This window comes from Tinamus guttatus, unplaced genomic scaffold (assembly GCF_059628265.1).
Source record: "Tinamus guttatus ecotype Peru unplaced genomic scaffold, ASM5962826v1 Tinamus_guttatus_pri_ptg001519l, whole genome shotgun sequence".
Lineage (NCBI taxonomy): Eukaryota > Metazoa > Chordata > Aves > Tinamiformes > Tinamidae > Tinamus > Tinamus guttatus.
In genome coordinates, this window is record NW_028290053.1 from 1 (window position 1) to 26403 (window position 26403).

At 62.2% G+C, this 26403-nt stretch overlaps 1 protein-coding gene across 1 annotated transcript; it reads right to left on the bottom strand.

Moving 5' to 3' along the window:
• Nucleotides 1-333: 333 nt before the first annotated feature.
• Nucleotides 334-25704, bottom strand: RNF31 (ring finger protein 31; the record flags this gene model as incomplete). The annotated part of the gene is made up of 12 exons (XM_088539245.1): nt 25616-25704; nt 24317-24548; nt 12445-12771; nt 9621-9825; nt 8373-8461; nt 6279-6368; nt 4656-4776; nt 2862-2980; nt 2190-2303; nt 1668-1725; nt 1108-1204; nt 334-505 (listed from the first exon to the last, which is right to left on the bottom strand). Coding segments are annotated over exons 1-12 (1713 nt in total), but the record flags the coding sequence as incomplete, so codon positions are not given.
• Between the last annotated feature and the right edge of the window lie 699 nt (nt 25705-26403).

The window sequence follows — 26403 nt, forward strand, 5'->3', positions numbered from 1 at the left end:
CCCCCGCCTCCCTCCATATAAGGGCAGGCCCCGCCCCCCAAAGCCGCTTGTACCCCCCCCCCCATTCCCGCCCCGTTATCCCCGGTATTCCCGCCCATTATTCCCGGTATTCCCGTTATTCCCACCCTGGTATTCCCGCCCCATGCCCTTTATTCCCATTATTCCCGGTATTCCCGCCCCGTTATTCCCGCTATTCCCGCCCATTATTCCCGCCCCATTCCCACCCCCGTTATCCCCACTATTCCCACCCCATTCCCATTGCTATTCCCGGTATTCCCGCCCCATTCCCGTTATTCCCACCCCATTATCCCCATTATTCCCGGTTATTCCCACCCGGAGCAGCCGCTCCCGATAAGGCCCCGCCTCCTCCCCGGGCCCCCGCGGGGGGGGCGGCCGCCGCAGGTGCCGCTCGGCCGCGGCGCGAAGCTCCGCCCCCGAGTACAGCGGGGCGGGGTCCAGGCGCCGCCCATTGGCCAGCCGCACCAGGTACTCCGTGTAGTGCGCCCTGATTGGACGGACGAGCCTCGGGACACGCCCCCTGGCGACGGCGCCGCCCCTGGCAACGGGGAACCTCCCCCCCCACCCACCCCCGCGCGCTCTGATTGGGCAGCACCTCCACGTGACCCGGCCCTGGCAACGGGGGCCCTCCCGTTCCCCTGGCAACGGCCCCCCCCTCCGCGCGCCCTGATTGGGCGGCGCCGCCTCGTGACCCGGGGCCCTCCCGTTCCCCTGGCAACGCACCCCCCCCGCGCGCCCTGATTGGGCGGCGCCTCCACGTGACCCGGCCCTGGCAACGGGGCCCTCTTGTTACCCCGGCAACGGCCCCCACCGCGCGCTCTGATTGGGCGGCGCCGCCTCGTGACCCGGGGCCCTCCCGTTCCCCTGGCAACGCCCCCCCCCCGCGCGCCCTGATTGGGCGGCGCCGCCACGTGACCCGGGGCCCTCCCGTTCCCCTGGCAACGGCCCCCCCCCCCCGCGCGGCCTGCTCGTCCCCAAATGCCCCCAAATGGCCCCCAATTCCCGCCGAAAACGGCCCAAAATGTCCCGAAATCCCCCGAAATTCCCCCCAAAACGTCCCCGTTCTTCCCGCCGTCCCCCCGTTCCCACCGGCAGAGGCCGCCGTGTCCCGGCGGCGCCTCCTTCCCGCAGGGCTCGTCCCGGAGCCCCGACGGGGCCTCCCGCTGCTCCGGGACCGGGCAGCCCCCTGTGGGAATACCGGGAATACCGGGAATACCGGGAATTACATGGGAATAACACCGGGAATACCGGGAATAACGGGAATAACACCGGGAATACCGGGAATTACATGGGAATAATGTGGGATTGACACCGGGAATGACCTGGGAACGACACAGGCCCCTCTCCAGGCCCCGCCCGCTCCCCAGGCCCCGCCCCCTCAGGCCCCTCTCCAGGCCCCGCCCCCGGCCCCGCCCCCTCCCTCGGCCCCACTCCCCTCCAGCCCCCGCCCTCTCCAGCCCCCCCCCCGGCCCCGCCCCCTCTCCAGGCCCCGCCCCCCGGCCCCGCCCCCTCAGGCCCCTCTCCAGCCCCCGCCCCCCTCCCCAGGCCCCTTCTCCCCCCCGGCCCCGCCCCCTCCCCTGGCCCCGCCCCCCCGGCCCCGCCCCCTCCCCTGGCCCCGCCCCCTCCCCTGGCCCCGCCCCTTTCCCCACCTCCCGGGGGGGGGTCGATCCCGGGCGGCGGCTCCGTCTCAAAGGCGACGCCATTTTCCTGCGGGGGGGGGGGGGGGGGGGTGAGGAGGCTCCGCCCCCTACGGGCTCCGGGCTCCGCCCCCTCCCGGCTCCAGGCTCCGCCCCCTCCAGGCTCCGCCCATAGTGCCCCACATCTCCCCATAGCTCCGCCCCACACCCGCCCCATAGCCCCGCCCCTCTCCCCATAGCCCCGCCCCATCTCCCCATAGCTCCGCCCCTCTCCTCGTAGCCCCGCCCCATCTCCCCATAGATCCACCCCCCTCTCCCCATAGCTCCCATAGCCCCGCCCCATCTCCCCGTAGCTCCGCCCCCATCTCCCCATAGCCCCGCCCCCTTCCCCATAGCCCCGCCCCCCTCCCCGTGGCCCCGCCCACCCTGAGCAGCTCCTGCAGCCGGGCCGGCTCCCAGTCCCCCCTCCCCGTAGCCCCTCCCCGTAGCCCCGCCCCTCCCCATAGCCCCGCCCCTCCCCGTGGCCCCGCCCACCCGCAGCAGCCTCTGCAGCCGGGGGGGCTCCCAGTCGCGCAGGTGGAAGAGGCAGTCGCGGGGGTGGTGCCCGTGGAGGGAGCCCTGGAGGGGGCAGCGCGGCCGGGGGCAGCCCTGACCCATAGGGAGACATTGAAACCCCATAGAGTGACCCATAGAGAGACCCATGGAGTGACCCATAGGGACCATAGAGAAACCCACAGAGAGACATTGAGACCCATAGAGACCCATAGAGACCCATAGGGACCCATCGGGAGACCCATAGAGAGACCCATAGGGACCCATAGAGTGACCCATAGCACCCCATAGCAACCCATACGGACCCATAGGGACCCATAGGGACCCCCCAGCTCCACAGACCCCCCCCATCCCCATAGACCCCCCATCCCCATAGACACCCCCCTGCCCCACAGATCCCTCCCAGCCCCATAGACACCGCCCAGCCCCACAGATCCCCCCAGCCCCATAGATCCCCCCAGCCCCATAGACCCCCCAGCCCCATAGATCCCCCCATCCCCATAACCCCCCATCCCCATAGATCCCCTCCCAGCCCCACATGCCCCTCCCATCCCCATAGACCCACCCCCATCCCCATAGATCCCCCCCTGCCCCATAGGGATCCCCCCCAGCCCCACATCCCCCCCCCTGCCCCACGGCTGCCCCCCAACTCACCCCCGGGCGGTGGAAGGGCCGCCCGCAGCCCCCACAGAAGTGGTGCTGGCACTGGGGGCACCGGAAGTGGAGGCAGCCGCCGCGGGCGAGGGCGAAACCTGCCCCACAGCGGGGACAGCCTGACCCATAGCGAGACCCATAGAGTGACCCATAGGGACCCATAGAGAGACAGTGAGACCCATAGAGTGACCCATAGAGAGACAGTGAGACCCATAGGGACCCATAGAGAGACAGTGAGACCCATAGAGAGACATTGAGACCCATAGAGACCCATAGGGACCCACAGCGGGGACAGCCTGACCCATAGAGAGACAGTGAGACCCATAGAGAGACATTGAGACCCATAGAGTGACCCATAGGGACCCACAGCGGGGACAGCCTGCCCCATAGAGAGACCCATAGAGAGACATTGAGACCCATAGGGAGACAGTGAGACCCATAGAGAGACATTGAGAGACATTGAGAGATATTGAGACCCATAGAGTGACCCATAGAGTGACCCAGAGAGTGACCCACAGCGGGGACAGGCTGCCCCATAGAGACCCATAGAGTGACCCATAGCGACCCATAGGGACCCATAGAGAGACATTGAGACCCATAGGGACCATAGGGACCCAGTGCAGGCAGCCGCCGCGGGCGAGAGCGAAGCCTGCCCCACAGCGGGGACAGCCTGACCCATAGAGAGACAGTGAGACCCATAGAGAGACAGTGAGACCCATACGGACCCATAGCGAGACAGTGAGACCCATAGAGAGACCCATAGAGAGACATTGAGACCCATAGAGTGACCCATAGAGAGACATTGAGACCCATACGGACCCATAGCGAGACAGTGAGACCCATAGAGAGACCCATAGAGAGACATTGAGACCCATAGAGTGACCCATAGAGAGACATTGAGAGACATTGAGACCCATAGACAGACATTGAGACCCATAGAGAGACATTGAGACCCATAGAGACCCATAGGGACCCAGTGCAGGCAGCCGCCGCGGGCGAGAGCGAAACCTGCCCCACAGCGGGGACAGCCTGACCCATAGAGAGACAGTGAGACCCATAGGGACCCATAGAGAGACATTGAGACCCATAGAGAGACAGTGAGATCCATAGAGACCCATAGGGACCCATAGGGACCCATAGAGTGACCCATAGAGAGACAATGAGACCCATAGGGACCCATAGAGAGACATTGAGACCCATAGCGACCCATAGAGTGACCCATAGCAACCCATAGAGACCCATAGGGACCCATAGGGACCCATAGACTGACCCACAGCGACTCATGGGACCCATAGCGTGACCCATTGGACCCATAGTGACCCATGCAGCGACCCACAGCAACCCACAGAGTGACCCATAGCGACCCATAGCGTGACCCATGGGACCAATAGGGACCCATAGAGACCCATAGGGACCCATAGCGTGACCCATGGGACCAATAGGGACCCACAGAGTGACCCATAGCGTGACCCATGGAGTGACCCACAGACCCCCATCCATACCCAGAACAACCCACAGCGACCCACAGCGGGACCCACAGCGACCCCCGGGCACCCCTGCCCCATAGCGGGACCCACAGCGGGTGCTATGGGGCAGCCCCCCCCCGCTATGGGGCAGCCCCCCCCTGCTATGGGGCAGCCCCTCCCCTCGCTATGGGGCAGCCCCCCCTCCCTATGGGGCAGCCCCCCCCCTCCCTATGGGGCAGCCCCCCCCGCTATGGGTCACCCCCCCCTCGCTATGGGGCAGCCCCACGGCGGCGCAGGCCCCGCCCCTCCAGGCCCCGCCCCCGCTCACCGATTGGCTGCTCCCGCAGGAAGGCGGCCACGCCCTGCGGAGGGGGCGGGGCCGGCGGCTCCTGCTGCTGCTTCCAGGCGGCGAATTGGGCACAAGAGAGACCCCCGTGGGGGGGCTCCCACTGCCCCATAGGGACCCATAGAAACCAATGGGGACCCATAGAGACCCATAGGGACCCATAGAGACCCATAGAGACCATAGGGACCCATAGAGACCCATAGGGACCCATAGAGAGACATAGGGACCCATAGGGACCCATAGAGACCCATAGGGACCAATAGGGACCAATAGGGACCCATAGGGACCCATAGGGACCCATAGGGACCCATAGAGACCATAGAGACCCATAGGGACCCATAGAGACCCATAGGGACCCATAGAGAGACATAGGGACCCATAGGGACCATAGAGACCCATAGGGACCCATAGGGACCCATAGAGAGACCCATAGAGAGACCCATAGAGACCCATAGAGACCCATAGAGACCAATAGGGACCCATAGAAACCAATAGGGACCCATAGAGACCCATAGAGACCCATAGGGACCCATAGGGACCCATAGGATCCCACACAGACCCACGGCGACACATGGAGCCCCACGGCGACCCACGGCGAGACAGAGACACAGGGGAAGAGCCTCGTTAGCGACCCCCAGCCAGCCCCATAGCTGCCCCATAGAGCCCCATAACCGCCCCATAGAGCCCCATAGAGCCCCATAGACCCCCCAGGCGCCCCATAGAGCCTCCTAGTGCCCCATAACCGCCCCATAGAGCCCCATAACCACCCACTACCACCCGATCACCCCATAACCCCCATGGCCGCCCCATAGCTGCCCCCCCAGCCCCACAGCTGCCCCAGAGCCGCCCCCTGCACCCCATAGTGCCCCCCAGAGCCGCCCCACGTCACCCCATGGCCGCCCCACACCCGCCGCATAGCTGCCCCATAACCCGCCCTATAGCTGCCCCATAGATACCCCATAACCTGCCCCACACCCGCCCCATAGCTGCCCCATAACCCACCCCACACCTGCCCCATAGATACCGTATAAGCTGCCCCATAGCTGCCCCACACCTGCCCCATAACGCCCCGCATAGCCTGCCCCACACCCGCCCCATAGTGCCCCATAGCCTGTCCCATAGCTACCCCATAACCCACCCCACAGCTGCCCCATAGGTGCCCCATAGCGCCCCACACCTGCCCCATAGATACCCCATAACCCGCCCCATAGCGCCCCATATCCCGCCCCATAACCCACCCCACATCCACCCCACATCCCGCCCCATAGCTGCCCCATAGCGCCCCATAGCCTGCCCCACACCCACCCCATAACCCGCCCCATAGCTGCCCCATAACCCGCCCCATAGCGCCCCACATCCTGCCCCACATCCTGCCCCACATCCTGCCTCACATCCCGCCCCACATCCCGCCCCATAGCGCCCCATAACCGGCCCCACACCCACCCCATAACCCGCCCCACATCCCGCCCCATAGCGCCCCATAACCCACCCCATAACCCGCCCCATAGCCTGCCCCATAGCGCCCCACACCTGCCCCATAGATACCCCATAACCCGCCCCACATCCCGCCCCACATCCCGCCCCATAGCTCCGCCCCACACGCACGGGCCGCAGGCAGCGGGGGCAGCTCCTCCCCCCGCACTGGGGACACTCGGCCGGACCCTGAGAGCCCTCGAAGATGAAACCGGAGGAGCACTGGGGGAGGGGCGGGGTCAGACCCATAGAGAGACCCATAGGGACCCATAGGGACCCATAGAGACCATAGGGACCCATAGGGACCCATAGGGACCCATAGAGACCCATAGGGACCCATAGAGACCCATAGGGACCCATAGAGACCCATAGAAACCCCATAGAGACCCATAGAGACCATAGGGACCCATAGGGACCCATAGGGACCCATAGAGACCCATAGGGACCCATAGAGACCCATAGAGACTCATAGGGACCCATAGGGACCCATAGAGACCCATAGGGACCCATGGGGACCCATAAGGACCCATAGGGACCATAGAGACCCATAGAGACCCATAGGGACCCATAGAGACCCATAGAAACCCCATAGAGACCCATAGAGACCATAGGGACCCATAGGGACCCATAGGGACCCATAGAGACCCATAGGGACCCATAGAGACCCATAGAGACTCATAGGGACCCATAGGGACCCATAGAGACCCATAGGGACCCATGGGGACCCATAAGGACCCATAGGGACCATAGAGACCCATAGAGACCCATAGGGACCCATAGAGACCCATAGAAACCCCATAGAGACCCATAGAGACCATAGGGACCCATAGGGACCCATAGGGACCCATAGAGACCCATAGGGACCCATAGGGACCCATAGGGACCATAGGGACCCATAGAGACCCATAGAAACCCATAGGGACCCATGGAGACCCATAGAGACCCATAGAGACCCATAGAGACCCATAGAGACCATAGGGACCATAGAGACCCATAGAGACCCATAGGGACCCACAGAGACCCATAGGTACCATAGGGACCCATAGAGACCCATAGGGACCCATAGGGACCCATAGAGACCCATAGAGACCATAGAGACCCATAGGGACCCATAGGGACCCATAGGGACCATAGGGACCCATAGGGACCCATGGGGACCATAGAGAGACCCATAGGGACCCACAGAGACCCATAGGGACCCATAGGGACCCATAGAGACCCATAGGGACCCATAGAGACCCATAGAGACCCATAGAGACTCATAGGGACCCATAGGGACCCATAGAGACCCATAGGGACCCATGGGGACCCATAAGGACCCATAGGGACCATAGAGACCCATAGAGACCCATAGGGACCCATAGAGACCCATAGGGACCATAGAGACCCATAGAGACCCATAGGGACCCATAGGGACCCATAGAGACCATAGAGACCCATAGGGACCCATAGAGACCATGGGGACCATAGAGAGACCCATAGGGACCCACAGAGACCCATAGGGACCCATAGGGACCCATAGAGACCCATAGAGACCCATAGGGACCCATAGAGACCCATAGAGACCCATAGGGACCCATAGAGACCCATAGGGACCATAGAGACCATAGGGACCCATAGAGACCCATAGGGACCATAGAGACCCATAGAGACCCATAGAGACCCATAGGGACCATAGAGACCCATAGGGACCCATAGGGACCATAGAGACCATAGGGACCCATAGAGACCATAGAGACCCATAGGGACCCATAGAGACCATGGGGACCATAGAGAGACCCATAGGGACCCACAGAGACCCATAGAGACCCATAGGGACCCATAGAGACCCATAGAGACCCATAGGGACCCATAGAGACCCATAGGGACCATAGAGACCATAGGGACCCATAGAGACCCATAGGGACCATAGAGACCCATAGAGACCCATAGAGACCCATAGGGACCCATAGAGACCCATAGAGACCCATAGGGACCCATAGAGACCATAGGGACCCATAGAGACCCATAGAGACCCATAGGGACCCATAGAGACCCATAGGGACCCATAGGGACCCATAGAGACCCATAGGGACCCATAGGGACCTCATAGGGACCCATAGGGCCCCATAGCTCCCCCCAGCCCCATAGCCCCGCCCCCATCTCCCCGTAGCTCCGCCCCCATCTCCCCATAGCTCCGCCCCCATCTCCCCGTGGCTCCGCCCCCTTCCCCGTACATGGGGGCACCACCGGAACGCCGGGTCCCGCAGCAGCTCCAGCTCCGTCAGCTTCCGGCAGAACAGCTCGTAGGTGGGCGGGGCCAGGCACGCCCGCAGCTGGGGGGACAATGGGGGGACATGGGGACAATGGGGGGACAATGGGACAATGGGGACAATGGGGGACAATGGGGACAATGGGGACAATGGGGACAATGGGGGCAATGGGGGGACATGGGGACAATGGGGACATTGGGGGACAATGGGGGACATTCCGGGTGGGCGGGGCCTTTGTGGGCGGGGCCGGGCAGGGGGAGCAGAGCCCCCCCCCAGTGACGTCACAAAGGGCAGCGGGGGGGGGAGAGGGGGAAGCCCTCAGTGACGTCACAAAGGGAAAAAGGGAGGGGGGGAGCGATGGGAGGGAGGGGGAGCCCCCAGTGACGTCACAAAGGGAAGGAGGGAGGGGGGAGCGATGGGAGGGGGAGCCCCCAGTGATGTCACAAATGGAAAGGGGGGGGCGATGTGGGGGGAGCCCCCAGTGACGTCACAAAGGGCAGTGGGAGGGGGGAGTGATGGGAGGAGGGAGGGGGGAGTGATGGGAGGGGGAACCCCCCAGTGACGTCACAAAGGGCAGTGGGAGGGGGGAGCCCTCAGTGACGTCACAAAGGGAAAAAGGGAGGGGGGGAGTGATGGGAGGGAGGGGGAGTCCCCAGTGACGTCACAAAGGGAAGCCCCGAGGGAGGGGTAACGGGGGGGGGAGCCCCCAGTGACGTCACAAAGGGAAGCCCCGAGGGAGGGGTAACGGGGGGGGGAGCCCCCAGTGACGTCACAAAGGGAAGGAGGGAGGGGGAACTGAAGGGGGGGGAGTCCCCAGTGACGTCACAAAGGGAAGGAGGGAGGGGGAACTGAAGGGGGGGGAGTCCCCAGTGACGTCACAAAGGGCAGTGAGGGGGGAGCGATGGGAGGGGGAGCCCTCAGTGACATCACAAAGGGAAGGAGGGAGGGGGAGAGAATGTGCGGGGGGGGGGGCGGAGCCCCGTGTGACGTCACAAAGGGCAGCGGGGGGGGGGAGCGATCAGGCACGGGGGGGGGAGGAGGGAGAGGCGGAGCCCGCGGCGACGTCACAGAGGGGAGGGGGCGTGGCCAGGCGCGGGGGGCGGGGCCGGGCGCGGCGCGGTGGGAGGGGGAGCAGCGGGACGGGGCGGCCATAGGGAACCATAGGGGGACATTGGGGGACATTGGGGGACATCGGGGGGCATTAGGGACACGGGGGTGGCACAGGGGGACCCTGGGGCCGTTGGTGACGTCACCTGCGCGTCCAGCGTGGAGAAGTGGCAGAGGCGGCGCGCGTCGTCGCCCAGGTCCGGCCCCCCGCACGCCGGGCACAGCAGGGCGGCCACCGGGCGCTCCAGGACGGCCACCGAGAAGTGGCGGCGGAAGCAGCGGGGACACACGGTGCAGCCGCACGCGGCCAGGGTCTGGAGCTGGGGACATGGGGACAATGGGGACAGTGACATTAATGTGTCACCAATGTCACCTGGTGGCACCTATGGGGTCCCTGGTGGCACCTATGAGGTCGTTAATGTCCCCTATGGGGTCGTTAATGTCACCTATGGGGTCATTAATGCCACCTGGTGTCACCTATGGGGTCCCTGGTGGCACCTGGTGGCACCTATGGGGTCCCTGGTGGCACCTATGGGGTCGTTAATGTCCCCTATGGGGTCGTTAATGTCACCTATGGGGTCATTAATGCCACCTGGTGTCACCTATGGGGTCCCTGGTGGCACCTGGTGGCACCTATGGGGTCCCTGGTGTCACCTATGGGGTCCTTAATGTCCCCTATGGGGTCCCTGGAAGCAGCGGGGACACACGGTGCAGCCGCACGCGGCCAGGGTCTGTAACTGCATGGGGACAATGACATCAATGTGTCACCAATGTCACCTGGTGGCACCTACGGGGTCAGCAATATCCCCTATGGGGTCCCTGGTGTCCCCTATGGGGTCGTTAATGTCCCCTATGGGGTCCCCGGAAGCAGCGGGGACACACGGTGCAGCCACACGCGGCCAGGGTCTGGAGCTGCATGGGGACAATGGGGACAGTGACATCAATGTGTCACCAATGTCACCTGGTGGCACCTATGGGGTCCCTGGTGGCACCTAATGTCCCCTATGGGGTCCCTGGTGTCACCTATGGGGTCGTTAATGTCACCTATGGGGTCATTAATGCCACCTGGTGTCACCTATGGGGTCCCTGGTGTCACCTGATGTCACCTATGGGGTCCCTGGTGGCACCTATGGGGTCATTAATGCCACCTGGTGTCACCTATGGGGTCCCTGGTGGCACCTAATGTCCCCTATGGGGTCCCTGGTGTCACCTATGGGGTCATTAATGCCACCTGGTGTCACCTATGGGGTCCCTGGTGGCACCTAATGTCCCCTATGGGGTCCCTGGTGTCACCTATGGGGTCGTTAATGTCACCTATGGGGTCATTAATGCCACCTGGTGTCACCTATGGGGTCCCTGGTGTCACCTGATGTCACCTATGGGGTCCCTGGTGGCACCTATGGGGTCATTAATGCCACCTGGTGTCACCTATGGGGTCCCTGGTGTCACCTGATGTCACCTATGGGGTCCCTGGTGGCACCTATGGGGTCATTAATGCCACCTGGTGTCACCTATGGGGTCCCTGGTGGCACCTAATGTCCCCTATGGGGTCCCTGGTGTCACCTATGGGGTCGTTAAGGTCACCTATGGGGTCATTAATGCCACCTGCTGTCACCTATGGGGTCGTTAATGTCCCCTATGGGGTTGTTAATGTCCCCTATGGGGTCCCTGGAAGCAGTGGGGACACACGGTGCAGCCGCAGGCCACCAGGGTCTGTAACTGGATGGGGACAGTGACAATGACAATGTCACCTGGTGGCACCTATGGGGTCCCTGTGCCCCCTATGGGGTGCCCCGTGTCATCTAATGTCATGTATGGGATCACCTGTGTCACCAATGTCACCAATGTCACCTACGGGGTCCCCTATGGGGTCCCCTGTGTCACCTAATATCACCTATGGGGTCACCTGTGTCACCTGGTGTCCCCTATGGGGTCACCTGTGTCACCTAAGGAGTTCCCAGTGTCACCTAATGTCATCTACGGGACCACCTGTGTCACCTACGGTGTCACCTAACGTCACTTATGGGGTCCCCTGTGTCCCCTACTGTCCCGTATGGGGTCCCCTGTGTCCCCTACAGGGTCCCACTGTTCCCTATGGGCTCCCCTGTGCCACCTATGGTGTCCCTTGTGTCATCTGGTGTCACCTATGGGGTCATCTGTGTCACCTGGGGTCACCTATGGAGTTCCCTGTGTCCCCTATGGGGTCCCCTGTGTCACCTAATGTCACGTATGGGACCATCTGTGTCACCTACAGTGTCACCTAATGTCACTTATGGGGTCTCCTGTGTCCCCTACTGTCCCCTGTGGTGTCAACTGTGTCCCCTATGGGGTCACCTGTGTCACCTGTGATGTCACCTGATGTCCCCTACGCGGTCCCTGTGTCCCCTATGGGGTCCCTGTGTCCCCAGTGGAGTCCCCTGTGTCACCCGATGTCCCCTATGGGGTCCCCTATGTCACCCGATGTCCTCTGTGGTATCACTTGTGTCCCCTCTGGTGTCACCTGTGTCCTCTAATGTCACCTACGGACTCATCCGATGTCCCCTATGGGGTCCCCTATGTCACCCGATGTCCTCTGTGGTGTCCCTTGTGTCCCCTCTGGTGTCACCTGTGTCGTCCAATGTCACCTATGGACTCATCTGATGTCCCCTATGGGGTCCCTGTGTCACCCCATGTCACCCAGGTCTCCTACGACGTCCCTGTGTCCCCTGGGTACCCCCCGTGTCCCCGATGTCCCCCCGTGTCCCCAATGTCCCCCAGTGTCCCCTCAATGTCCCCATGATGTCCCCGTGTCCTCCCATGATGCCCTGGGGCCATAGGAGCCCCACAGAGACCCCAATGCCCCCCCGGGGGTCCCCGTGCCCCGCTCCCACGATGTCCCCAAGTGTCCCCAATGTCCCCAATGTCCCCAAGGTGTCCCCATTGTCCCCATTGTCCCTTACCCTCCTCCTCGGCATCGTCCCCCCGCACACGGCGCACTCCCAGCTCAGCAGCCTCCGCACGAAGTCCCGGTCCGGGGAGGCCCTCACGGCCTCGGCCACGTCCCCCAGCGTGGGCGCCCCGCCCCCCGTGACGTCATCGTCCCCCGCCGTGACGTCATCGCGGGCCGTGACGTCATCGCGGGTGGTGACGTCATCGCGGGTTGTGATGTCATCGGGGGCGGTGACGTCATCGGGCGCCACCCCCAGCTCCCGGCCCAGGGTCACCAGGAGTCGGGCCCGGCCCCAGCTGGGCAGGGCCAGCGCGGCCAGCGCCCGGCGCGTCACCGCCTGGGGACAACGGGGACAATGGGGACAATAGGGTCACATGGGTGTCCCCAGAGCCCCCCCGTGTCCCCCAGTGTCCCCAGGGTCACCAGGAGTCGGGCCCGGCCCCCCAGCGCCCGGCGCGTCACCGCCTGGGGACAATGGGGACAATGGGGACAATGGGGTCACATGGGTGTCCCCAGAGCCCCCCCGTGTCCCCCAGTGTCCCCAGGGTCACCAGGAGTCGGGCCCGGCCCCCCAGCGCCCGGCGCGTCACCGCCTGGGGACAATGGGGACAATGGGGACAATGGGGTCACATGGGTGTCCCCAGAGCCCCCCCGTGTCCCCCAGTGTCCCCAGGGTCACCAGGAGTCGGGCCCGGCCCCCCAGCGCCCGGTGCGTCACCGCCTGGGGACAACGGGGACAATGGGGACAATGGGGTCAATGGGGTCACATGGGTGTCCCCAAAGCCCCCAGTGTCACCTGGGATCACCTGAACGTCCCCAGTGTCACCTGGGTGTCTCTAGAGCCCCCAATGTCACCTGGGTGTCCCCAGTGTCACCCGGGTGTCCCCAGAGCCCCCCCATGTCCCCCAGTGTCCCCAGTGTCCCCAGGGTCACCTGGGTGTCCCCAGAGCCCCCCTGTGTCACCTGGGTGTCCCCAGTGTCACCCGGTGTCCTCAGTGTCCCCAATGTCACCTGGGTGTCCCCAGAACCCCCCATTGTCACCTGGTGTCATCTCGGTGTCCCCAGGGTCACCTGGGTGTCCCTAGAGCCCCCTGTGTCACCTATGTGTCCCCAGAGCCCCCCAGTGTCCCCTGGTGTCCCCAATGTCACCTGGGTGTTCCCAGAGCCCCCCCATGTCCCCCAGTGTCCCCAGTGTCCCCAGGGTCACCTGGGTGTCCCCAGAGCCCCCCTGTGTCACCTGGGTGTCCCCAGTGTCACCCGGTGTCCTCAGTGTCCCCAATGTCACCTGGGTGTCCCCAGAACCCCCCATTGTCACCTGGTGTCATCTCGGTGTCCCCAGGGTCACCTGGGTGTCCCTAGAGCCCCCCTGTGTCACCTGGTGTCACCTGGGTGTCCCCAGAGCTCCCAGTGTCACCCAGGAGCTCCCAGTGTATCCCAGAGTATCCCGGTGTATCCCACCACATTCCCGGTGTATCCCAGCCCATTCCCGCTGTATCCCGGCACATTCCCAGCTCATTCCCGCTGTATCCCAGCACATTCCCAGCTCATTCCCGCTGTATCCCGGCCCATTCCCGGCCCATTCCCGCTGTATCCCGGCACATTCCCAGCGCGTTCCCGCTGTATCCCGGCACATTCCCGGCTCATTCCCGCTGTATCCCGGCACATTCCCAGCTCATTCCCGCTGTATCCCGGCACATTCCCAGCCCATTCCCGCTGTATCCCGGCACATTCCCAGCGCGTTCCCGCTGTATCCCGGCACATTCCCAGCTCATTCCCGCTGTATCCCAGCACATTCCCGGTGTATCCTGGCACATTCCCAGCTCATTCCCGCTGTATCCCGGCGCATTCCCAGCCCATTCCCATCGCGTTCCCGCCGTATCCGCACGCTCCCACCTGCTCCCGGGGGCTCCGCACATCCAGGGGGGGCTCCCGGGGCTCCCACAGGCGCCGCAGGAAGGGCCGGAGCCGCCGCAGCTGCCGGGACACGGGAAGAGGGATCCTATGGAGCCCTATAGATACCTATGGGACCCTATGGGACCCTATGGACGCCCATGGAGCCCTATGGAGCCCTATGGATCCCCAAGGATCCCCATGGAGCCCTACGGAGCCCTATGGAGCCCTATGGATACCTATGGATCCCCACGGAGCCCCATGGAGCTCTATGGATCCCTATAGAGCCCCATGGAGCCCTATGGATCCCTATGAATCCCTATCGAACTCCATGGAGCCCTATGGAGCTCTATGGATCCCTATAGAGCCCCATGCAGCCCTATGGATCCCTATGGATCCCCATGGAGCCCTATGGATCCCTATGGAGCCCCATGGAGCCCTATGGGACCCTATGGATCCCCATGGAGTCCCAGGAATCCCCATGGATCCCCATGCAGCCCTATGGATCCCTATGGATCCCTATTGAATCCTACGGATCCCCATGGAGCCCTATGGAGCCCTATGGAACTCCATGGAGCCCTATGGAGCCCTATGGAGCCCCATGGACCCCTATGGATCCCTATGGAACTCCACAGAGTCCCACAGAACTGCGTAGATACTAATCCCCATGGAGCCCTATGGAACCCTATGCATCCCCATAGAGTCCTATGCAGCCCTATGGAACTGGGTAGATACCTACTCATCCGCACGGAGCCCTATGGATCCCTATGGGTCCCTATGGAGCCCCACGGAGCCCTATGGATCCCCATGGAACTCTATAGACACCCATGGATCCCCATGAAGCCGCACAGAGCCCCACGGAGCCCTATAGATCCCTATGGGGCACCACGGAACCCTATGAATTCCCATGGAGCCCTATGGAACCCTATGGAACCCCATAGAGTGCTACGGACCCCTATGGAGCCCCATGGAACCCTATGGATCCCCATAGAGCCCGATGGACCCCTATGGATCCCCATGGAGCCGTATAGACCCCACGGAGCCTTATGGGTCCCCATGGAGCCCCACAGAGCCCCATAGAGCCCTATGGAACCCTATGGAGCCCCACAGAGCCCTATAGATCCCTATGGAGCCCCACGGAGCCCTATGAATCCCCTGAAGCCCTACGGAACCCTATGGAGCCCCATAGAGACCTATGGACCGCTATGGATCCCCCTGGAACCCTATGGATCCCCATAGAGCCCGATGGACCCCTATGGATCCCCATGGAGCCGTATAGACCCCACGGAGCCTTATGGGTCCCCATGGAGCCCCACAGAGCCCCATAGAGCCCTATGGAACCCTATGGAGCCCCACGGACCCCTATGGAGCCCCATGGAACCCTATGGAGCCCCATAGAGCCCTATGGACCCCTATGGATCCCCATGGAGCCGTATAGACCCCACGGAGCCTTATGGGTCCCCACAGAGCCCCATAGAGCCCTATGAACCCTATGGAGCCCCACGGACCCCTATGGAGCCCTATGGGCCCCATAGATCCCTATGGGCTCCCCCGGGTGCCTCCCAGCACTGGGAGTCGCATCCGAACGGCGAAGCCCCGCCCCCTTCCCCTGGCCCCGCCCCCTTCCCCTGGCCCCGCCCCCTCCCTTACGCCCTCGTGTTGCCGCGCGAGGCCCCGCCCCCCCGCGGCCCCGCCCCCCCCCCGCGGCCCCACCCACCTGGCACTGCCGCGGTGCTGACGTCACAGGCCCCGCCCCCGGCGCCAGCAGCGCCTCCGGCGGCAGCCCCGCCCCCTCGGCTGCCTGCGGGGGGGGGGAGAGAGGAGTGAGGAGCCCATAGGGGCTATAGGGAGCCTATAGGGACCCAGGAACCCCTATAGGGAGCCTATAGGGACCCGGAACACCCTATAGGGACCCAGGAATCCTATAGAGAGCCTATAGGGACCCAGGAACCCCTATAGGGAGCCTATAGGGACCCGGGACACCCTATAGGGAGCCCATAGGGACCCAGGAACCCCTATAGGGAGCCTATAGGGACCCGGGACACCCTATAGGGAGCCCATAGGGACCCAGGAACCCCTATAGGGAGCCCATAGGGACCCGAGACACCCTATAGAAACCTAGCAAACCCTATAGGGAGCCTGTAAGGACCCAAAAACCCCTATAGGGGCCCCGGGACACCCTATAGGGACCCAGAAAACCTTATAGGGAGTCTATAGGGACCCAAGACACCCTATAGACACCCAGGAGCACCCAGGGACACCCTATAGGTACCCAGGGCCACCCCATGGACACCCTATAGGGATCTAGGACATCCTATGGACACCCTATAGGGACCCTGCGACACCCCATAGGCACCCAGGGGCACCCTATGGCCAACCTATAGGAACCCGGGACACCCCATGGGCACTCTAAAGGGACCCAAGACACCCTATGGCCACCCTATAAGTACCCAGGACACCCTATGCCTACCCTATAGGAACCCAGGACACCCTATACATTCCCAGGAGCACTCAGGGACCCTCTATAGGCACCCAGGGCACTCTACAGACACCCTATAGCAACCCAGGACACCCTATAGCTACCCAAAGACACTTTATGGACACCCTATAGGCACCCAGGGGCACCCTATGGACACTCTGTACGTACCCAGGATGCGCTATAGGTACCCAGGGGCACCCTACGGACACCCTATAGGAACCCAGGACACCCTATAGCTACCCAAAGACACTCTATGGACACCCTATAGGCACCCAGGGGCACCCTATGGACACGCTATACATACCCAGGGCAGGCTATAGGTACCCAGGCGCACCCTACAGACACCCTATAGGGACCCAAAACACCCTATAGGGCCCCAAAAGCACCCTAATGCCAACCTATAGCGACCCAAGACACTTTATGGACACCCTATAGCTACCCCAGATGCACAATAGGTAGCCAGGAACACCCTATAGATACTCTATAGGGACCCAGGACACCCTACGGGGACCCAGGAGCACCCTATAGCTGCCCTATAGGTACCCAGGGCACCCTATGGACACTCTATACATGCTCAGGACACGCCATAGGTATCCAAGGGCACCCTACAGACACCCTATAGCGATCCAGGGCACTCTACGGACATCCTATAGGAACCCAGACCACCCTATAGGAACCCAGGCCACCCTATGGACACCCTATAGAGACCCAGGGACGCCCTATGGACACCCCATAGAAACCCAGAACACCCTATGGGCGCCCTATAGCGACCCAAGGACACCCTATAGGGGCCCAGCACACCATATGGACACCCTATAGGGACCCAGGGGCACCCTATTGACACCCTATAGGCACCCAGGACATCCTATGGGCGCCTTGTAGGGACCCAGAACACCCCACAGGTACCCAGGGACACCGTATGGACACCCTATAGGGACCCAGAACACCCTATAGGGACCCAGAGGCACCCTATGGCTGCCCTATAGGGACCCAAGGACACCTCATAGGTACCCAGGGACACCCTATAGGGACCCAGGGACACCCTATAGGAACCCAGGAGCACCCTATGGCCACCCTATAGGAACCCAGGACCCCCATAGCCACCCTATAGGGACCCAAGACACCCTATAAGGACCCAGGGACACCCTATGGACATCCTATAGGAACCCAGAACACCCTATAGAGACCCAGGGACACCCTATGGACACCCTATAGGAACCCAGGACACCCTATAGGAACCCAAGACACCCCATGGCCGCCCTATAGGGACCCAGGACACCCTATAAGGACCCAGGGGCACCCTATGGACACCCTATAGGAACCCAGAACACCCTATAGAGACCCAGGGACACCTATGGACACCCTATAGGAACCCAGGACGCCTATAGGGACCCAGGACACCCTATGGACACCCTATAGGAACCCAGGACACCCTATAGAGACCCAGAGACGCCCTATGGCCGCCCTATACGGACTGAGAACACCCTATAGGGACCCAGGACACCCTATAGGGACCCAGGGACACCCCATGGCCGCCCTATAGGGACTCAGGACACCCTATAGGGACCCAGGGACACCCTATGGACAACCTATAGACACCCAGGACACCCTATAGAGACCCAGGACACCCTATGGCCAACCCAGGCCGCCCCACAGGTAACAGGCGCCCCGCCCCCCCGCGCTGACGTCACCGCTGACGTCACTCACCCGCAGGCGGGCCACGAGGCTCCGCCCCTCGCGCAGGAGGCGCCGCTGCCGCTCGGCGTCCCGGGAAGGGGGCGGGGCGGCGCGGGGGGCGGGGCCGGGGGGCGGGGCCCCGGCGCGGGGGGCGGGGCCGCGGCGGGGGGGGCGGGGCGGCAGAGGGGGCACGCGGGGCCCCCCCCTCCCCCCGCGGGGCCGGCGCCGCAGAGGGGCAGGGCCAGACCTGGGGGCGGGGCCAAGGGGAGGAGGGGGCGGGGTCAGCGGCGGGGCCCCGCCTCCGCGAGCCCCATGGAGCCCTATGGGCAGGGCCCCCCCCCCATGTCCCCCAACGTCCCCCCATTGTCCCCATTGTCCCCCCATTGTCCCCAATGTCCCCCGTGTCCCCCATGTCCCCCCATTGTCCCCAATGTCCCCCCATTGTCCCCAATGTCCCTATGTCCCATTGTCCCCATTGTCCCCCATTGTCCCCAATATCCCCCATTGTCCCCCGTGTCCCCCATGTCCCCCCATTGTCCCCATGTCCCCACATTGTCCCCGTGTCCCCCCGTGTCCCCCCGTGTCCCCCATTGTCCCCATTGTTCCCATGTCCCCCAATGTCCCCATTGTCCCCCCATTGTCCCCAATGTCCGCCCGTGTCCCCCATGTTCCCCCTGTCCCCCCCTTATCCCATGTCCCCACATTGTCCTCATGTGCCCATGTCCCCCTATTGTCCCCAATGTCCCCCATGTCCCCCACTGCCCCCATGTCCCCAATGTCCCCAACATCCCAATGTCCCCCCATTGTCCCCAATGTCCCCATTGTCCCTCCATTATCCCCATTGTCCCCATGTCCCCCATTACCCCCCATGTCCCATTGTCCCCATTGTCCCCATGTCCCCATGTCCCCGCATGTCTCCACGTCCCCGATGTCCCCCCATGTCCCTCCCATTGTCCCCAATGTCCCCATTGTCCCATGTCCCCCCATTACCCCCATAGTCCCATGTTCCCCGTGTCCCCATGTCCTGCATGTCCCGCATTGTCCCCCCCGTGTCCCCAATGTCCCCCATTGTCCCATTGTCCCCAATCCCCCAATCCCCCCGTATCCCCCACGTCCCCCCCTTGTCCCTATTGTCCCAATGTCCCCCCATTGTCCCCAATGTCCCCCCCATTGTCCCCATTGTCCCCAATGTCCCCCCATGTCCCCCATGTCCCCCCATTGTCCCCATTGTCCCCCACGTCCCCCCATGTCCCCCACGTCCCCCCATTGTCCCCATTGTCCCCACCGTGTGTTCCCGTGGCCTCCCCGCCAGCCAGGGGCGCTCGCAGGCCCCGCACAAGACGCTCCCCCCCCCGTGTCCCCAATGTCCCCCACGTCCCCCACGTCCCCCCATTCCCCCCCATTGTCCCCAATGTCCCCCATTGTCCCCATTGTCCTCACGGTCGGTTCCCGTGGCCTCCCCGGCAGGCGGGGGCGCTCGCAGGCCCCGCACAAGACGCTCCCCCCCCCCCGTGTCCCCAATCCCCCCATGTCCCCCCATGTCCCCCATGTCCCCCCATTATCCCCCATTGTCCCCCATTGTCCCCAATGTCCCCCCATTGTCCTCACGGTCGGTTCCCGTGGCCTCCCCGCCAGGCGGGGGCGCTCGCAGGCCCCGCACAAGACGCTCCCCCCCCGTTCCGGAACGTGCACGACGCGCAGGACCAGCCTCGCCACGCCCCCCGGGGGCGGGGCCTGCCGCCGACGGGGCGGGGCTTGCCGCAGGCGGCGGGGCGGGGCCTCTGCGCGCGGCGCCGCCGCTGTTGGGTGCCGCCGCCGCCGGGTGGGCGGGGCTTGCCGCCGAGGGGGCGGGGCTTGCCGCCGCGTCACCGCCCCCGCGCTCCCATGGTAACGGGACGGGGGGGCTGCGGGGGAGGGGGGGGAGCGGTGAGGGCGGCCCTATGGAGCCATAGGGCCCCATGGAGCCTATAGGGCCCCCATGGACCCCAATGGAGCCCATAGGGCCCCATAGACACCACACACACCCTATAGGAGCCTATAGGGCTCCCATGCATCATATAGGCCCCCCCACATCCTATAGGGCCCCATGGAGCCTATAGGCTCCCCTATGCACCCTATGGAGCCCCCCCCCCACCCTATAGGGCCCCCTATGCACTCTATAGATCCCCATGACGCTATAGGGGCCCTATGGACCCTATAAGGCCCCCTATGTACCTTATAGACCCCCCCACACCCTATAAGCCCCATGGACCCTATAGAGCCCCATAGACCCCCATGCACCCTATAGGGCCCCCCCACGGACCCCCATGCACCCTATAGGTCCCCATGTACCCTATAGGGCCCCATAGACCCCCATGCACCCTATAGGGCCCCCCATAGACCCCCATAGGGCACCCCCCAGCCGCTAAGTCCCTCCAGGGCCCCTATAGGCCACCCCATGGCACCTATAGACCCCCCTCTTGGTCCCCCCCCACAGCACTTATAGATCCCCCATAGACCCCCCCATAGACCCCATAGAGCCCCATGGTACCTATAGACCCTCCCAGGTGCCCTTGGCCCCCCCAGACCCTATGGGCACCTATAGGCCCCCCATAGACCCCTTATAGCCCCCCCTCCAGGCCACAACCCCCCCCCCAAGGGCTATAGGAGACCCCATAGGGGCTATAGGGCTCCCTATAGGGGCTATAGGGCTCCCTATAGGGCCCCTATGGACTCTACGTACCTGAGCACGGGCAGGGCCGGGCCGACGCTGCCCCTATGGACGGAGCCACGCGCTATGGGGCTGCCCCACGGCGCCTATAGGTGCCCTATGGCACCTATAGATGCCCCACGGCACCTATAGATGCCCCCTCCTCACATCCTCCCCATATTTCCCTGTTGCTGTAAGTGTTCCCTATACATTCCCCTACCCCCTATAGCACTCATAGCGTTTCCAACATTACTATATAGAGCCTATACATATTTAAAGGCCCCATAGAAAAGCCCCCAAGCCCATAGGGTGCCCTGGGCCCCTATAGACCCTCCCCATCCCTTAATGCCCCTATCCCCAACCTACAGCCTCCTGCCAGCCCTATAGGAGCCTCTCGGGAGCCTATAGAGCCTCCACTAACCCTATAGAGCCCCCTTACACCTATAAGCACACCCCAAACCCTATATACTCATTTATTCCACAAACATATACATGTAATATACGCCATGCAATTCTATAAGTTCTATACCACAATGCCCCCATCTATACATTCCTCTGAAGCCCTATAGGACCCACAGCGACCCTATAGACACCCCTTATATTGACCTCTCCCCGATCGTATATCCGCCCTGGTTCCTATAGAGACTGGCCGCTATAGCTGCCCCCAAGCCCTATAGGTCCCTGCGGCCCCTATAACCTCCTCCCTTGCCCTATACGTCCCCATGGCCCCTATAGCCGCCCCCCTTGCCCTATAGATCCCTACGGCCCCTACAGCCGCCCCTGCAGCCCCTATAGATCCCTGCGGCCCCTATAGCTGCCCCTGCAGCCCCTATAGATCCTGCGGTCCCTATAGCCACCCCTGCAGCCCCTATAGGTCCCCATGACCCCTATAGCCGCCCCTGCAGCCCCTATAGGTCCCCGCGGCACCTAGAGCCGCCCCTACAGCCCCTATAGGTCCCCATGACCCCTATAGCCGCCCCCCTTGCCTATAGGTCCCCATGGCCCCTATAGCCGGCCCTGCAGCCCCTATAGGTCCCCATGGCCCCCATAGCCGCCCCTGCAGCCCCTATAGGTCCCCGCGGCACCTAGAGCCGCCCCTACAGCCCCTATAGGTCCCCATGACCCCTATAGCCGCCCCTGCAGCCCCTATAGGTCCCCGCGGCACCTAGAGCCGCCCCTACAGCCCCTATAGGTCCCCATGACCCCTATAGCCGCCCCCCTTGCCCTATAGGTCCCCATGGCCCCTATAGCCGCTTCCCTTACCCTATAGGTCCCCATAGCCCCCATAGCCGCCCCTGCAGCCCCTATAGGTCCCTGCATCCCCTATAGCCGCCCCTGCAGCCCCTATAGGTCCCCATGGCCCCTATAGCCGCCCCTGCAGCCCCTATAGGTCCCTGCATGCCCTATAGCCGCCCCTGCAGCCCCTATAGGTCCCCATGGTCCCTATAGCCGCCCCTGCAGCCCCTATAGGTCCCCATGGCCCCTATAGCCGCCCCCCTTGCCCTATAGGTCCCATAGCCCCTATAGCCACCCCTGCAGCCCCTATAGGTCCCCACGGCCCCTATAGCCGCCCCTGCAGCCCCTATAGGTCCCCATAGCCCCTATAGCCACCCCTGCAGCCCCTATAGATCCCTGCGGCCCCTATAGGTCCCCATGGCCCCCATAGCCGCCCCTGCAGCCCCTATAGGTCCCCATGGCCCCTATAGCCGCCCCTGCAGCCCCTATAGGTCCCCATGGCCTCTATAGCTGGCCCCCTTGCTCTACAGGTCCCCATGACCCCTATAACCGCCCCCCTTGCCCTATAGGTCTCCATGGCCCCTATAGCCACCCCTGCAGCCCCTATAGGTCCCTGCATCCCCTATAGCCGCCCCTGCAGCCCCTATAGCTCCCTGCATCCCCTATAGCACTACCTGGGGGGGCTCCCGCGCCGGCTCCGTCCAGGCCCCACTCCGGCACCGGCGGCTCCTATAGGGACCGGCATGGAGCTCAATGGGGCCCTATGGGCCCTATAGGACCCTATGGGACCCTATGGGACCCTATGGGACCCTATGGGGCGGCTCCTACCTGTTCCTGCATCAGCTCCGTGAAAAAGTGCGGATTCGGGTGCGTGTTCTGTGGGAATGGGGGCCATATAGGACAATATAGGAACATATAGAACAATATAAGGTAGTACGAACACATATATAGGGTAGAAACCCATACATGTATGGTATAAATCCATATATAGATAACATAACATATATGGAATTCCCATAACACAGCCCCAAAATGCCCCCAAATGACCCAATATGTCCCCAAACTGCCTCAAAATGACCCCAAACTGCCCCAGAATGATCCCAAATTGCCCCAAACTGCCCCCAAACTACCCCAAAAGACCCCAAATGTCCCCAAATTAACCCAAACTGCCCCAAACTACCCCAAGCCCACCCCAAACCCCCCAAATTGTCCCAAATTGCCCCAAAATATCCCCAAATTGCCCCAAAATATCCCAAATTGCCCCAAAATATCCCCAAATCCCCCCAAAATGACCCAAATGATCCCAAATTGACCCAAAACGTCCCAACCTCCCTCCCAAAACGACCCAAATTATCCCAGATGGACCCAAACTGCCCCAAATGTCCCCAAATTATCCCAAACTGCCCAGAATGACCCCAATTGCCCCCAAATGACCCCAAAAGTCCCCAAATTATCCCAAATTGCCCAAAATGGCCCCAACCTCCCCCAAAATGACCCAAATTATCCCAAATTGACCCAAAATGTCCCAACTCCCCCGCAAATGACGCAAATTATCCCAAATTGACCCAAACTGCCCCAAATGTCCCCAAATTATCCGAAACCACTCCCAAATGACCCCAAACTGCCCCAAAACGACCCGAAATGACCCAAATTATCCCAAGTTGCCCCAAATGACCCAAATTATCCCAAATGTCCCCAAACCGCCCCCAAATGACCCAAATCATCCCAAATAGACCCAAAACGTCCCCAATTGACCCAAACCGAACTGATTGACCCAAATTGACCCTAACTGACCCAAAACGGCCCCGAACGGCCCCAAATTTCCCCAGGCCGCCCCAGAGGGTCCCGGGATGCCCCCCAAGTGCCCGAAGTCGCCCAAAGTTGCCCGAAACCGCCGGTTTTGCCCCAAACCTGCAGCAGCGCCTGTAGCTCCGCCCTCAGCCGGGCGCAGTCGGCGGCCACGGCGGTCACGTGCTCGGCAGGGGGCGGGGCCGCGCCGGGCGGGAAGCTCAGCCCCGCCCCCGAGGTCTCCGTGTAGCCATAGAGACGCAGCACGGCCACGCCCCCCTGTGACGTCACGGGGAAGGGAGGGGTGAGCGCGGCCGGGGTGCGCGCGGGGGGGTGGGAGCAGCCGGGGGCGGGGCTAAGCGGGGAGGGGGCGGGGCTAACGGGATGGCCGCTTTGGGGGCGGGGCCACACTTGGGGGCGGGGCCGAATCGGGGTTTGGGGCCGTTTTCCCGCGTTTTGGCGCCGTTTTGGGGCAATTTCCCGCATTTTGGGGCAATTTTCCCGCATTTTGGGGCTGTTTGGGGGTATTTGGGGCCATTTGCCCACGGCCCCGCCCCCTTCCCCACGGCCCCGCCCCCTTTCCCCACGGCCCCGCCCCTTCCCCCCCCATGGGGCCGTTTCCTACCGTATTTCCCCTATTTCCTACCGTATTTCCCCTATTTCCTACCGTATTTCCCTATTCCCTACCGTATTTTCCCCTATTTCCTACCGTATTTTCCCCATTCCCTACCGTATTTTCCCCTATTCCCTACCGTATTTCCCCTATTCCCTACCGTATTTCCCCTATTCCCTACCGTATTTCCCCTATTCCCTACCGTATTTTCCCCATTTCCTACCGTATTTTCCCCATTCCCTACCGTATTTCTCCTATTCCCTACCGTATTTCCCCTATTCCCTACCGTATTTTCCCCATTCCCTACCGTATTTCCCCCATTCCCTACCGTATTTCCCCCATTCCCTACCGTATTTCCCCCATTCCCTACCGTATTTCCCCCATTCCCTACCGTATTTCCCCTATTCCCTACCGTATTTCCCCTATTCCCTACCGTATTTCCCCTATTCCCTACCGTATTTTCCCTATTCCCTACCGTATTTTCCCTATTTCCTACCGTATTTTCCCTATTCCCTACCGTATTTCCCCCATTCCCTACCGTATTTCCCCTATTCCCTACCGTATTTTCCCTATTCCCTACCGTATTTTCCCTATTCCCTACCGTATTTCCCCCCTTCCCTACCGTATTTCCCCCCTTCCCTACCGTATTTCCCCCCTTCCCTACCGTATTTCCCCCATTCCCTACCGTATTTTCCTATTCCTACCGTATTTTCCCTATTCCCTACCGTATTTTCCCTATTCCCTACCGTATTTTCCCCATTCCCTACCGTATTTTCCCCATTCCCTACCGTATTTTCCCCATTCCCTACCGTATTTTCCCCATTTTCCGCCGTATTTTCCCCGTTTTTTCACCGATTTCCGCCGTTTTTTCACCGATTCTCCCCGTTTTTTCCGGCATTCCCGCTCACCCGGATCCTCCCACGGATTCCCGGAAGACGCCGTTCCGGAAGCAGATCCGATCCCAGTTTTCGGCCGCGGATCCGCAGGAGGTTCCTCCCGTATTTCTCCAGCACGGCCAGGGCGGCGCAAAGGGCCCGGGCGCCCCCGGCTCCGCCCCCGGAACCTGCAATTAACATCATTAATTAGCACTAATTACCACTAATTAACACCCATTAATTAGCCAGAATTAGTAAGAATTAATAGGAATTAGTGCCCATTAATTAGCGGGAATTAGCGCCCGTTCATTAGTGCTACAGGATGGACCCGGGCGCCCCCTGGGACCTGCAATTAACACCCTTAATTAGCGCTAATTACCGCTAATTAGCACCCACTCATTAGGGGGAATCAGCGCCCCTTCATTAGTGGGAATTAGCACCTGTTAATTAGTGGGAATGAGCGCTAATTAGCGCCCAGTCATTAGCGATAATTAGCGTCCATTAGCGCCCATTAATTAGTGCGAATTAGCGCCCATTAGCGCCCATTCATTAGCTCTAATTAGCGCCCATTAGCGCCCAATCATTAGCGGTAATTAGGGCCCATTAGCACCCATTATTAGTGGGAATTAGCACCCATTAATTAGGGGTAATTAGCGCCCATTAGTACCCATTAATTAGCGGGAATTAGCGCCCGGTAGGGCCCATTCATTAGCGGTAATTAG